Genomic DNA, 12668 nt, shown 5'->3' with positions numbered 1-12668 from the left:
TTGAGAGTTACCATTTCACACCACTCTCCACCTCCTTAAGCTGACAGTATTTTTCTAAATTTGGAGAAATTATCCAAACTTATTAAGGGCTGTGTATTTTTTTCAAGCTCTATGTGGATAGTATAAAAATATACACATATTAGCAAAAGCATTTGACTATAAAAACATAACTGTGTGAATGTAAAGAATATTGTTTTGTGTATTATGGCACTGCATTCTAAAAAACAAACTGAAATCTCAGTTTATTTTACTTACACAATAAGTTTAATTTACATATAAATGATAGTGCATTTCAGGAGCAAGACTTAAAAACAATTCCTACTGAATGACTGCTATAATAATCTCCTTACGAAAGAAATAAATGTAAACTAAAACAACAGTTGTGAAACATATATAGTAGCGCTCAGCTGACGACAAAACTCGATATTCAGTAGGAAAATGCTAAAAAAAAAAAAAATACTAGAAGCAGTTTTTGTTTAGATTTCTGGTTGAAATCAAAATGTTTCCTTAAGTCTTCAAACTTGAGTATATCAAAAGCTATTTATTAAGGCAGGCTTTCAGGCAGTAAATTCAAATTTCCACTATCCTCTGTATAATCCCCTATGATGATCAATCAGAAGAGAAGATGGTTTTTAGTGCTTCTATGTCCAGGACTTGATGAAATCCTTTCCACAGGTTCTCGGTTAATGAAACTAACAAAGTACTAAATTATTCCAGACTTTAAATACAAAGGTTCGTCTGTTTTCTAGGAACTGTGGAAAGTTACATAAGAACTTACATTTTCTAAATTATAATGATAAACATTCGAAGTTTGAATATAAGTGCCAGAGGTGTTTGAACCAAAGCAACTTCATCTTGAATAGGAGCTGGGTAAAATGAGGCTGAGACCTACTCGGCTGGATTCCTAGACCATTAAGACACTCTAAGTCACAGGATGAGATAGGAGTTCGGCACAAGATGCAGGTCATAAAGACCTTGCTGATAAAACAGGCTGAAGTAAAGAAGCCAGCCAAAACCCACTAAAACCAAGATGCCCATGAGAGTAACCTCTGGTCCTCACTGCTACACTCCCACCAGCACCATGACAGTTTACCAAATGCCACGGTAACGTCAGGAAGTTATCCTATGTGGTCTAAAAAGGGGAAGCAGGAATGATGTACCCTTTGTTTTGCATATCATTAAGAAATAACCATAAAAATGGACAACCAGCAGCCCTCAGGGCTGTTCTGTCTATGGAGTAACCATTCTTTTATTCCTCTACTTTCTTAATAAACTTATTTTCACTCTATGGACTCGTCCTGAATTCTTTCTTGTGCAAGATACAAGAACCCTCTCCTGGGGTCTGGATCTGGACATCTTTCCTGTAACATCTTTCGGCAACTGTAGAAGGGACTATAGTGTGGAAACCCCCAAACCAAAGCTAACTTTGGGTAAGTGGTGGGGTCTGGTAACATTTTTCTGGCAAACTGTGAAGAGATGATACTGAAGAACCCCCCCGCCGCCAACCCCCACCCCTGATCAAAAGGAAAAAGACTGCAGCACTGATCGGCTGACTTTGGGTAAGTGGTGGGGTACCAGGGTAAAGGATGGGATTAGGTTAGAGGCCCAACTTACGGGAGTTAGCATCTCTCCTAAGATAGAGTGGGTTGGAGGCAGCTCTTAATAAAAGGCAAGGACCAACCTTGGGTTAGAGGCCCAACTGAGGAGGGTTAGAGTCCCTTCTTTAGGGGCTAGAGGCCCCTCTTGGTAAAGTCCCTTTAGACTAAGAATGAGTTTGGCCCCACAGGATGTTAACTGCTTTTCTCTGAATTAATCTGCCTTGTACTCTTTGCTATTGCCTATGGGTGACAGGATTAGGCATGTACAGGATTGTGAGACATGGGGAGCTTTTTCCTCCCTAAAAGGGAAAACTTGAGAGCTAATGGGACTGCTGGAAAAGATCCCTTCTTGACTGACAAGCGGCTGCCTGAACTTTTGATTCAGTGTCGCTGCAATGGGTGGGTCTTTCTCTGGCCTCCCTGAGCTCTTCACCTTCCTCACTATGCCACAGATAATGCTTTTATCTCTCTCCATTCCCTTTCTTATCTCTTCTATTACTCAGGGCAACCATCTTGCCCAGAGATCACAAGTTGAACTCCTGGTCAGAGGTTGGATTAATGACAGGGCCCAACAGGGGGCAAGTTTGAACCTTGCCAGTTTTGATATTGGGTGCTAAGCAGAAGGGCTAATATCTGTGTTTTGTCACATGTATTTTGCTCTGGCCAGAAAAGAAAAAGATAACTTTCCTCTGTGTTGTGACTTGGCCCCCAGGGCTGTGGTGCAGCCAGCCAGGTTACCAGGGCCACTGAGGAAAAGGCAACCCAGAAGCCTGGCATGCCAGCAAAAGGGTAAGAATTTTTTACTACTCAGACTTTTGGCCACTCTGTCTCTCTCGGTCTCTCTCTCTGTGCAAACCAGTTGAATAAATGGTAAAAATCACTATTTATCTCCTGTAAAGTTTTGATTAATGGGAAAAAGGATTTGTGCGGCTAGTGTTAAGCTGCAGAGAATCTAGTGTGCTTTGTGTGCCCTTCTGTATTGTCTGTCACAATGAGGGGCACCTTTGGATAGAACATGAGCTTAGGACACCTGTAAGCCCATTTTTCAAGATGGCCCTGCAAACTGGTCAGTTATGTCCTTGGGAGCTTGACCTTGTAACCACAGGGCCGTGCTTTATCTTTTCACAATGGCGGCCCAGGTTTAGGGTCCAATTCCTGGCTTAGGGAATGGGTCCTTTATCTTCTGTCTCTCTGTGTATTTATATGTGTTGTGTGTGTGATGTTTATATATGAAGGAGCTTAAATTAATTGGTTTAATAATAATAAGAGCTTAAACCAAATATATTGTCAGAAAAGTAAAAAGTATAATGCCTTTTATTCATGTGACTTAAGTCATCTTTGGCAAACAAAGACAGTTTTAAAAATTATTGGTAAAATAAAAATATCTTCAAAATGTAAACATTTGGTCTAAATTATGTAGGTCAGATATTAAGTTTCCTAAATGCTTTGAGATCATTAACTGCTTCTTTGACTATTAAAAACTGCTCTATTTACCTACTTTGGAGCATTAGATCCTAGATAAGGCCTGGGAAATGCGGAGTTAGCCACGTCCCCTAGCTATGATGGAAAGAGTCAGCACCTATCTGCACTCTGCTTGGTGTGTCTTAGGTTAGTCTCCACATGTAGTACATAATTAAAATCCTGAACTTACCAAGATTTTTCATGAAAAATGAAAGTTACTAAGAGTTAACAGTGTAACATGTAACCGAGACCACAGAAGAAACAGTTATACATGCAAGGTATGCAAAGAAAGTGAAATGTGTTTTTGATAAAAGATTACAAGAAGGCATGGGAATGTGAATTTCCTGCCTACATTAAAGGTTTAAAGGACTGTTTTAAGTTAGATGGAATAAAGCTGAAGGTTTAAGCAAGTTGTGGAAGGTTTGTAAAAACTTAATCTCTTAAAAAAAAAATCTGTGGGTGAACATATTGGCTAAAGTAAAAGGGGTATTATTCAGTTTTTCTGCAAACTGAACATTGGAATAAAAGTACAACAGGTTTTTCTTAGAGCACTGATATGCTCTTTAATAAAAGATCTGCTTTTAACAAAAATTTGTAAAGGGTTATAAAAAGTTTATGAGAATCTTACCTTTTGGTCAAGCATTAAAATTGGGTAGATATGTCTATAAGGCTTTCTTAAGAATTGGGTGTAACATTAATAGTACACTAATTCAAAGGTAAAATTTGGCTTATTTGGTATAAAAGTCATACAGGAAGTATAATCAAATGTGAAATGGTGTTTAACTTTCTTTGGGTTATATTTACATAAACTTGTTATTAGTATGTGTTACAAAATTGTGTAAGATTCCTATAATTCTGATATGCCTCAGTATATGTCATTAGCAATAATAATCAATGTTATATAAAATCACTGTATGCCACAGAGGTAAGCAAATTTCTTTGTCAATCGTGCTTTTGACTGTGGCTACCCTAAAATATTTTGTCATCCACAGGCAATTGTTGTCTTGTTTTAATCCTCTTTAGAAGGTGGTTGATAATCAACTATAGAACTCTAACAGGTGTTCTTAAATGAAGGTTTCTGATAACTTTGGAAACTGTGACATCAGAATAGAGGAAAAAAACTTTCAGGACTCTCATGGAGACCTGAAGTGTTCCTGAATATCAAGCAGAACTAAGGAGTTAACTGAATAGACGGAACCAAAAGAAAACTAAAGTAATCTTTCTAACTGTGCTTGAAACACTGCTGATCTTTTTGTTTTACAGTCAAGAAAACTTTTCTTTTGAGCTATTTACAGCTTTTAGCAATTGAGTATACTCCTGTGAACAAAATTTGGAGGATAGTTGCTTCTCTCTACCTGATTTCTCCAAAATTTGGAAACTAGTTGTGAGTATTCTTAAGTTACAGCAATATAGTTATTTGCATAAGTGCAGTAAGAATCTGTTTTCTCTTGTAACAGGACACAACTGGAAAAACTGGTTATTTTACTAAGTCTTTGACTGGAACAGCATGCTTTCCTTTAAGGAATCAAATTTGACTTGTAGTGCCAATAAAAGCCTCTTGCAGACCTGGTCTCATACCTTGCCTACACAGTCCCTGTACAGGGTTTCTGACCTGTGGCAAATAAAAAATGTCACTTTCTAACAGGTCCAGGAGACCCAAGTTATCTTGGGACCTCAAAAGGAGAAAATTTACCCAACTCATAGGTATTTGAGGGTACAAATCCATGGCTAGGCTCAGCTTTTAAAGTCTTATCTGAGATTCCCTATGGAACAGAGTTCCATCAAAGCCAATTTTTAAAGCCTAAGTGAAAAATAGTTGTTCTTGCTGTACTTTATACAAATAATCAGGCCAAGTATAATAAAGCAAATTGGTCTTACTGTGATTTGTCTTTAGTAAAAATGGAAAACTGGAGAGAGAAATTATGTTTCAAGAACTATGGTATACTTGTTACTAAGTTCTAATCTCATCAGTTGTTTTTAGGTTTGTTTCTGCAATTTTGGCTAACCCTGCTTATTCCTGTGAATAAACCAGTGGTCTCTGACTGCTACTCAGAAAAAACAAGAGGGTTGGGTAATATAAAAATCTGGATCAGTAGTCTAATTCTGGGCATGTATTGGAATTGGCTAGCAACCCCATATCAGCTTGATTCCAACAGTTGCCCAGTTCATGGAACACATTCTAATTTAGTTTACTTGGGATAATTTTACTTATTTTGCTTTAGTGTTGTGGAATATATTGCTGTTGTACTCTTTGTGTAGGAATGCACAATAAGCTTACTCAATGTTTTCCTAAATTGAACACTTATTAATAGTCCAGATATCACCTCTTGTCAGAACACAGGAGTCATGAATGACCCATATCAACACTTTCTGACTGAGCTCCTCTCTACCACATATACAGAAAGAGATCCTCAGAGTCAGCAGGAATATCATCACCCCTATTTAGCCTGAAGAAGTTACAGAAGATAGATCTTCATCCCTCTGCAACCCTTAGGATGAAGGGTTCTCCTATAAAAGGGAGGGTGGAAATGTCAGAGGCGTTTGAACCAGAGCAACTCCATCTTGAATAGGAGCTGGGTAAAATGAGGCTGAGACCTACTGGGCTGCATTCCTAGACGGTTAAGGCATTCTAAGTCACAGGATGAGACAGGAGATCGGCACAAGATACAGGTTATAAAGACCTTGCTGGTAAAACAGGTTGCAGTACAGAAGTCGGCCAAAACCCATCCAAATCAGATGACCATGAGAGTGACCTCTGGTTGTCTTCACAGCTACACTCTCACCAGCACCCTGACAGTTTACGAATGCCATGGCAACGTCAGAAAGTTACCCTATATGGGGAGGCCAAGGCAGGTGGATCATCGGAGGTCACGAGTTGGAGACTAGACTGGCCAACATGGGGAAACCCCATCTCTACTAAAAAATACAAAACTTAGCCAGGCGTGGTGGTGCTTGCCTGTGATCCCAGCTACTTCGGAGACTGAGGCAAGAGAATTGCTTGAACCTGGGAGGCTGGAGTGCAGTGAGCCAAGATCATGCCACTGCACTCGAGCCTGGGCAACAGAGCAAGACTCCAACTCAAAAAAAAATAAAAAATAATAAATAAAATAAAATAAAACATAAAAAGGAAGTTACCCTATATGGGTTTAAAGGGGGAGGCATGAATAGTCCACCCCTTGTTTAGCATATCATCAAGAAATAACCATAAAAATGGGCAACCAGCTATGTCTATGGAGTAGCCATTCTTTTCTTCTTTTACTTTCTTAATAAAATTGCTTTTACTTTACTTTATGAACTCACCCTGAATTCTTTCTCATGTGACATCCAAGAATCCTCTCTTGGGGTCTGTCTCAGGACCCCTTTCCTGTAACGTTAAATGTTAAAATCTTCCAATAAATTATGCCATATATATGACTATTTTTATCAAATACTTTTAAATCACAAAAGCCTTAATAGTATGAAACTTTTAGCTCTTAAATGGAAATTGAAATAATTAAAATTGTTTAGCTTAGAAACAGGAAAATTATCATTTTCCTTTCTTCAATAAGAAAATACACATCTTTAAGTTTAAATTAGGAACATTAAAAAATCTCTAAAATGCATAGGTCCAGAATTTATACTAAACAGTTTATCTATTTGTATCACACTATTTATTATTCAACAAATATTGTGAGGACACAGAAAGTTTCCCCCAAATTGCTTAAAAACATACATTTTTTCAAAAATGCAATGCAGAGTGATAAGTAGTATAAGAGATATACAGTAAACTCATCCATTTATTAACATTGCTTCCGTTTTTAAACTCTACTTATTTGAGTCTTCCTAAATGGCATTCATCTTTAATATCATCTTAAATCACTTTTCATATAAGATAAAATAGGTAGAAAAACAAAATGGGAAGAAAAGAAATCAGGAGAGATTATAACAGAAGAGATGAGGGAAGGCTTCCTAAAGGAGGAGACATCTGAGCCAAAATAGGAAGACAGATGGAGGTGGCATACAATGACAAGGGGAGAAGGACATTTCAAAGGGAGAAAACAGTGTAAGATAAAAGTATAAACTGTGAATGAAGAATAGAATAGTAGTTGGTGAAATTTCACTTGAAGGCATGGCTCAGAAATGGAAATTATGAAATACTGTAGCAAAGAATCACCATTTTTCTGAGAGAGTTTAATTTTTTTTTATTATTTTCTCTTATTTTCTCCTTTTCCCCTGTTCCTCAGCTTCCTATTTAGTCCTTTAGAAATGCAAATATAACCCTTTACCTCCTCCTCACCAGACATTCCCTACAGGGTAAGTTACATCTAACAAGTTTAAGTGCTCCAAGAGGAATCTCTCCTCAAGAGTTGACAGTAGATTTGCAGACCAAAGTATGCCCCATGGAACTCTCACTCTAGGACAGGGAGGAGGGGGAAGAGGGGGGTGGGGGGATAATCCTGGAACTCATACGCACCAGGAGGGCATGTGGAAAGTATGCCCACTTGCACTTTTACAACTTACTTCTACCCAGGAAGGCACCAACTTAACTGCCCAGTAGATAAGGAACCAGCTAGCAAGGGGATTCCCTGCCCTTGCTTGTTCCCTCCTCTATCTTATAAAAGTGCCTACTTTCTGCTCCAAGAGTAAAGTAGTACATTTAAAGGTAGAATATTTGTGCCTCTTTCCTCAAGCTAGTTTCAGGATAAATTCACTTTTTTTTGTACCAGACCTCACTCCTGCTCATCGGATTCTGCATACAGCAAGCAACTAACCTGCTTTTTGGTTACAAAATGAACGAAAAGACAGGCCACAGATGCATTAAGTCCTGCTATCATGAATTCCAAACAATTGATTAACTATAGTGAAAACTGTGTCATTATTGGTATACACCCAGAACTCATACAACTAACTCCTACGATGTAGGAAATAAAATTCAATTAATAATTAACCTTCAACAGTGAAATTATGAATCAAAACAAGTATTCCAAACATGACATGAGAAGCAAGATGGTATGGTACAAATACTGTAATAACCAGACCTTCACTCTCCAATTCCTAGGTCTTTTTGTTGTACTCAGTTTTACGTTAGGAAAATATGTTTACTTTTGATCAATATATTCAGAAGAAAAAAGGTTGGTACTTAAAGCTGAGGAGTCCACTGATCTAAACAGAAATACTGCATTAAAAGTTAAATGCTATGGCCAGGCACAGTGGCTCATGCCTATAATCCCAGCTCTTTGGGAGGCCAGGGTGGGCAGATCACCTGAGGTCAGGAGTTTGAGACCAGTCTGGCTAACATGGTGAAACCCTGTCTCTATTAAAAATACAGAAATTAGCCAGGCGTGGTGGTGCGCACCTGTAATCCCAGCTACTAAGAAGGCTGAGGCAGGAGAATCACTTGAATCCGGGAAGTGGAGGTTGTGGTGAGCCGAGAGTAAGCTCAGGCACCTGGCGCCTAGGTGACAGAGTGAGACTCCATCTCAAAAAAAAAAGTTAAATGTTATAATTTTGGGTAATCACTCGGGTCCAAATTGATTGTGAACACAAATGTGATAGCAGGCACAGGAGGCAGTAATGTAGATAATACAGAATATGCTCTCTCTCTATAAATAACCATCAAAGGTTATTTACAAAATCAAGTATTTTGATTTCTTCTCAACTAAAGTTCACCAAAAATAAACCTGTGACCCTCCATATAGCCAAAGAATTAGGTATAAGATCCTAGGAAAAAGGAATCATTTACACATGGAATGACCTAATAAGACACATAGCTGGAGTTTGATATAGATGATGTTGGAAGATACACGTTGATGGCATAAATGATGCAGATGCCAAAAAGGACAAGGTATATTTGGAGACTAGCCACCTGTCCAAGTGAGCTGGTGGTGTACATGGCTTATGGAAAATAGTAAATAAATAGTCCCATTTAAAAACAAACACAAAAATCATGAGCTCTTTTCTAAGGCCATTATAGTAGGGTTATTCTATAATCAAAATACAACCAGTTTGCAACATATAATTCAAGTGGAAATCAGTAAGCTTTTTTTTTTTTTGAGACAGACTCTCACTCTGTCACCCAGGCTGGGGTGCAGTGGTGCGATCTCAGCTCACTGCAACCTCTGCCTCCCGTGTTCAAGTGATTCTCATGCCTCAGCCTCCTGAGGAGCTGGGATTACAGGGGCACACCACCATGCCCAGCTAATTTTTGTAATTTTAGAAGAGATGGGGCTTCACCATGTTGGTCAGGCTGGTCTTGAACTCCTGACCTCGTGATCCGCCCTCCTCGGCTTCCCGAAGTGCTGGGATTATAGGTGTGAGCCACCATCCCTGGCTGGGTAAGCTTTTTTAAAAGTGCAGCAGAAATTATTCAGGGCACTGAATATATTTAGATTATAAATGCCGTAGAACACTAACAAGAACTGTAAAGATTATTTAACTGTCAGATTTTACACTCCATAAAAGCTAGCAAGTTAGCCTGCACAGTCATGGATGCTGTCAAATGACATCAGTCTTCTGGATCAGAAACAAAAATTAATCGGGGTACAGCAGGCAGCATGAGCTTCATGTTCTCATGAAGTCCAATCTCTTGCTCCTCAAATCCCAAAGAGGCAGTGTCAACAGGCCCAGGTGGATGCTGAGCATGCAATAGCATTGTATCATAGCTGAGGAACCTCAAACTTAGGAAACCCAATCTTCTAAAAGGGCTCCTAACAATCCTTTGCCATCAGTGAGGGAGGGAGGAGCATTACCTTTTGATCCTGGACGGCAAACTAATCTGCCTACTGCCTTGGAGGGAGACACAACCTCTGTCTTTGAAGCCTGTTTCCTATACAGTCGTCCTTGAAAAGATGATCCAGAGGAAAAGCTGTCAAAGCCTTTGCTCAGAGACATACAGAAATGTAGGAGATCAAAGAATTGTCTTCCAGTAAATGATACATTCTTCATGCTATTATACTTATGTTACCAAATATTCTTTATGTCATAATTTAACCAAGTAGTTCATTTTTACTACCCTATTTAAAAACAAAAAAGGAATATAGAAATTTCAGCTTTTCCTTAGAAAAGTAAGGTAGCTATCTAGTTATCACACTAAACGTATGTGTCCATATGAATTTTTACTAAAAATAAAGACTTAATATGACACAGAATGAGTAAAGCTTTTCACTTTATCAAACTATTCACCTAAATGGCAAATGACATTTTCAAAGGTTCCTACAAGCAGTACCATGTGAAATATCTAATGTTCACAAGGCCTACTCCTTTATCCAGTCAAAGCAGGTTAAATTCAACTTATTAGTCAAATACCAATATTCTTCACACAAATAAACACCTGAAAGAAAACTTATTCATTCTGGCATAGTAGGGGATTCAACCTCTTAAAAACATTTTTAGGCTCGGCGCAGTGGCTCACGCCTATAATCCCAGCACTTTGGGAGGCCAAGGCAGGCGGATGACTTGAGGTCAGGAGTTCAAGACCAGCATGGCCAACATGGTGAAACCCCATCTCTACTAAGAATACAAAAAAAAAATTAGGTGGGCACGGTGGTGCACACCTGTAGTCCCAGCTACTCAGAGACTGAGGCACAAGAATCGCTTGAACCTGGGAGGCGGAAGTTGCAGTGAGCCAAGATCATGCCACTGCACTCCAGCCTGTGTGACAGAGTAAGACCACGTCTCAAAAACAAAACAAAACTTAAAAAATCAAATTAGAATTTCGCATAAATTTGTTTTCTTATGTAATGACTCACTACGAAATATTATAGTCACGGGAAGAGTAAGTTTGTGTAAGAACAGAAGCTTTTTCTTTTTTTTGAGATAGGGCCTAACTCTGCCAGCAAGGCTGGAGTGCAGTGATGTGATCACAGCTCCTTGCAGCCTTGACTTCATGGGCTCAAGTGATCCTCCCACCTCAGGCTCCCAAGTAACTAGGACTATAGGCACATACCACTACTTCTGGCTAATTTTTTTTTTTTGTAGAGACATGGTCTCCCTATATTGTCCAGGCTAGTCTCAAACTCCTGGCTTCAAGTGCTTCTCCCACCTTGACATCCCAAAGCATTGGGATTATAGGTGTGAGCCACCACAGCTCACCTAAAAACAGAAACTTTTTTTTTGAGACGGAGTCTTGCTCTGTCACCCAGGCTGGAGTGCAATGGCACCATCTCAGCTCACTGCAACCTCCACTCCCGGGTTCAAGCAATTCTCCTGCCTCAGCCTCCCAAGTAACTAGGACTACAGGCACGCGCAACCACGCCCAGCTAATTTTTGTATTTTTAGTGGAGATGGGGTTTCACCATGTTGGCCAGGCTGGTCTCGATCTCTTGACCTCGTGATCCACCCGCCTCAGCCTCCCAAAGTGCTGTCATTACAGGCGTGAGCCACCGAAAAGAAACTTTTAAACTGAGAATATGCTTCTAACATAACCACTAAAAATAAACAACAAAAAAAACAAAAACCTTTTTTGAATCACATTTTGTAAAAAGAGTACATAAACTGCTGCATCTTTAAAACTTTTATTCTGAATATTTAACACTGGGAAAAACAAAGTTAAAGTAGTATATGTGACATACCTCTCCTAGAGCCTCGTATCTTTTCTGGTTCCATCTGTGCAAATCTTCCCGGTAGTTAAAAACAAATGGTTCCCCAGTTTTTATGTGTCTTAACTGTCCCTCTAAGAAGATAAACAAACAATATTGCTATACTTCAAAGTATATTTACAATAATACAAGCAGTACAACAAAGAATGTCTGATAAGAATTTAAAATAACTTTCTCAGAACAGTTTTTTTTCATTAGACTTTTTTCTTCAGATGTCAATATGACACAAACATACAGATTATATAACTAAGAATGGTCCCCAAGTACTCAAAAGTTATTCTTCTTGACCTTCATCTCTCTAATCTAAAGCAAACTAACAATATTTTAAAGCCTAATATGTATAAAGACCTCTCTAGCTATTGCCATGAACATACGCCCAGTCCTCAAGAAGCTTAGAGGTTACCTGAGAAGTAAAATCACAAATACTAGGAAGTTAAGCAACTTTTCAGGAAGCTAAACAAACTAGATTGGAATACGTCAACAGTCTAAAAATCTGCCACTGGGGATTCATGTAGACAATAAAGTCTAGAATGATTTTGGAAAAATAAAAACTATCTGTGGGCTAGAAGAGGTTCAGAAGGTTTCAGTGAGATTTCTCAACTAGGTCTTCAAATATGGGTAGGATGTCTTGTCAAATGAAAACCGGAGAGAAGCAGTGAGCTAACACAGGCTCAGGCTATCAAATCACACTCCACAAAGCAAAGATCTTCCAATAATGACAAAGCTTTACTAATAATTTCAAGGGTACAAGGAATCAAGAAGCACAGGCAAGGCAGGGAGAGGTCTGCAGCATCTGGTCATTTACCCAAGGTCCTTTCCTCTCATTGGATAGCACTCTCTGGCCCAAAGTAGAGGAGGACTCTACGTGTGCATACAGGTAATCTCACCCGCTGGTGAGCATTTGGGTTATAAAATATTTCCATTTTATGTGCCAAAGAGTTGTCCTGCTTAAGTGATATTCTTCAGAGAAACATTCCTCATATCTAAACCAGTCATCCTGCTCAAAGTATTCTATAGAAAAGGACTCTCCTCA

General features: G+C 38.9%; 1 protein-coding gene across 18 annotated transcripts in view; it reads right to left on the bottom strand.

Moving 5' to 3' along the window:
* Nucleotides 1-12668, bottom strand: part of FAM172A (family with sequence similarity 172 member A) — a 523432-nt gene that overhangs the window by 434926 nt on the left and 75838 nt on the right. For 14 of the 18 annotated variants that reach the window (XM_033179122.1, XM_033179127.1, XM_033179130.1 and 11 more), the window contains one exon: nt 11609-11709. The exons of the other annotated variants lie outside the window; for them this stretch is intronic. In XM_033179122.1, the coding sequence (XP_033035013.1) occupies nt 11609-11709 (101 nt within the window). The remainder of the gene's footprint in view (nt 1-11608; nt 11710-12668) is intronic. 18 annotated transcript variants of the gene reach the window in all.

The sequence above is a fragment of the Trachypithecus francoisi genome, unplaced genomic scaffold, assembly GCF_009764315.1.
Source record: "Trachypithecus francoisi isolate TF-2019V2 unplaced genomic scaffold, Tfra_2.0 Lachesis_group2, whole genome shotgun sequence".
Taxonomy (NCBI): Eukaryota; Metazoa; Chordata; class Mammalia; order Primates; family Cercopithecidae; genus Trachypithecus; species Trachypithecus francoisi.
The sequence above is the reverse complement of the archived record's forward strand: the minus strand, read 5'-3'. Positions and strand labels throughout refer to the sequence as shown.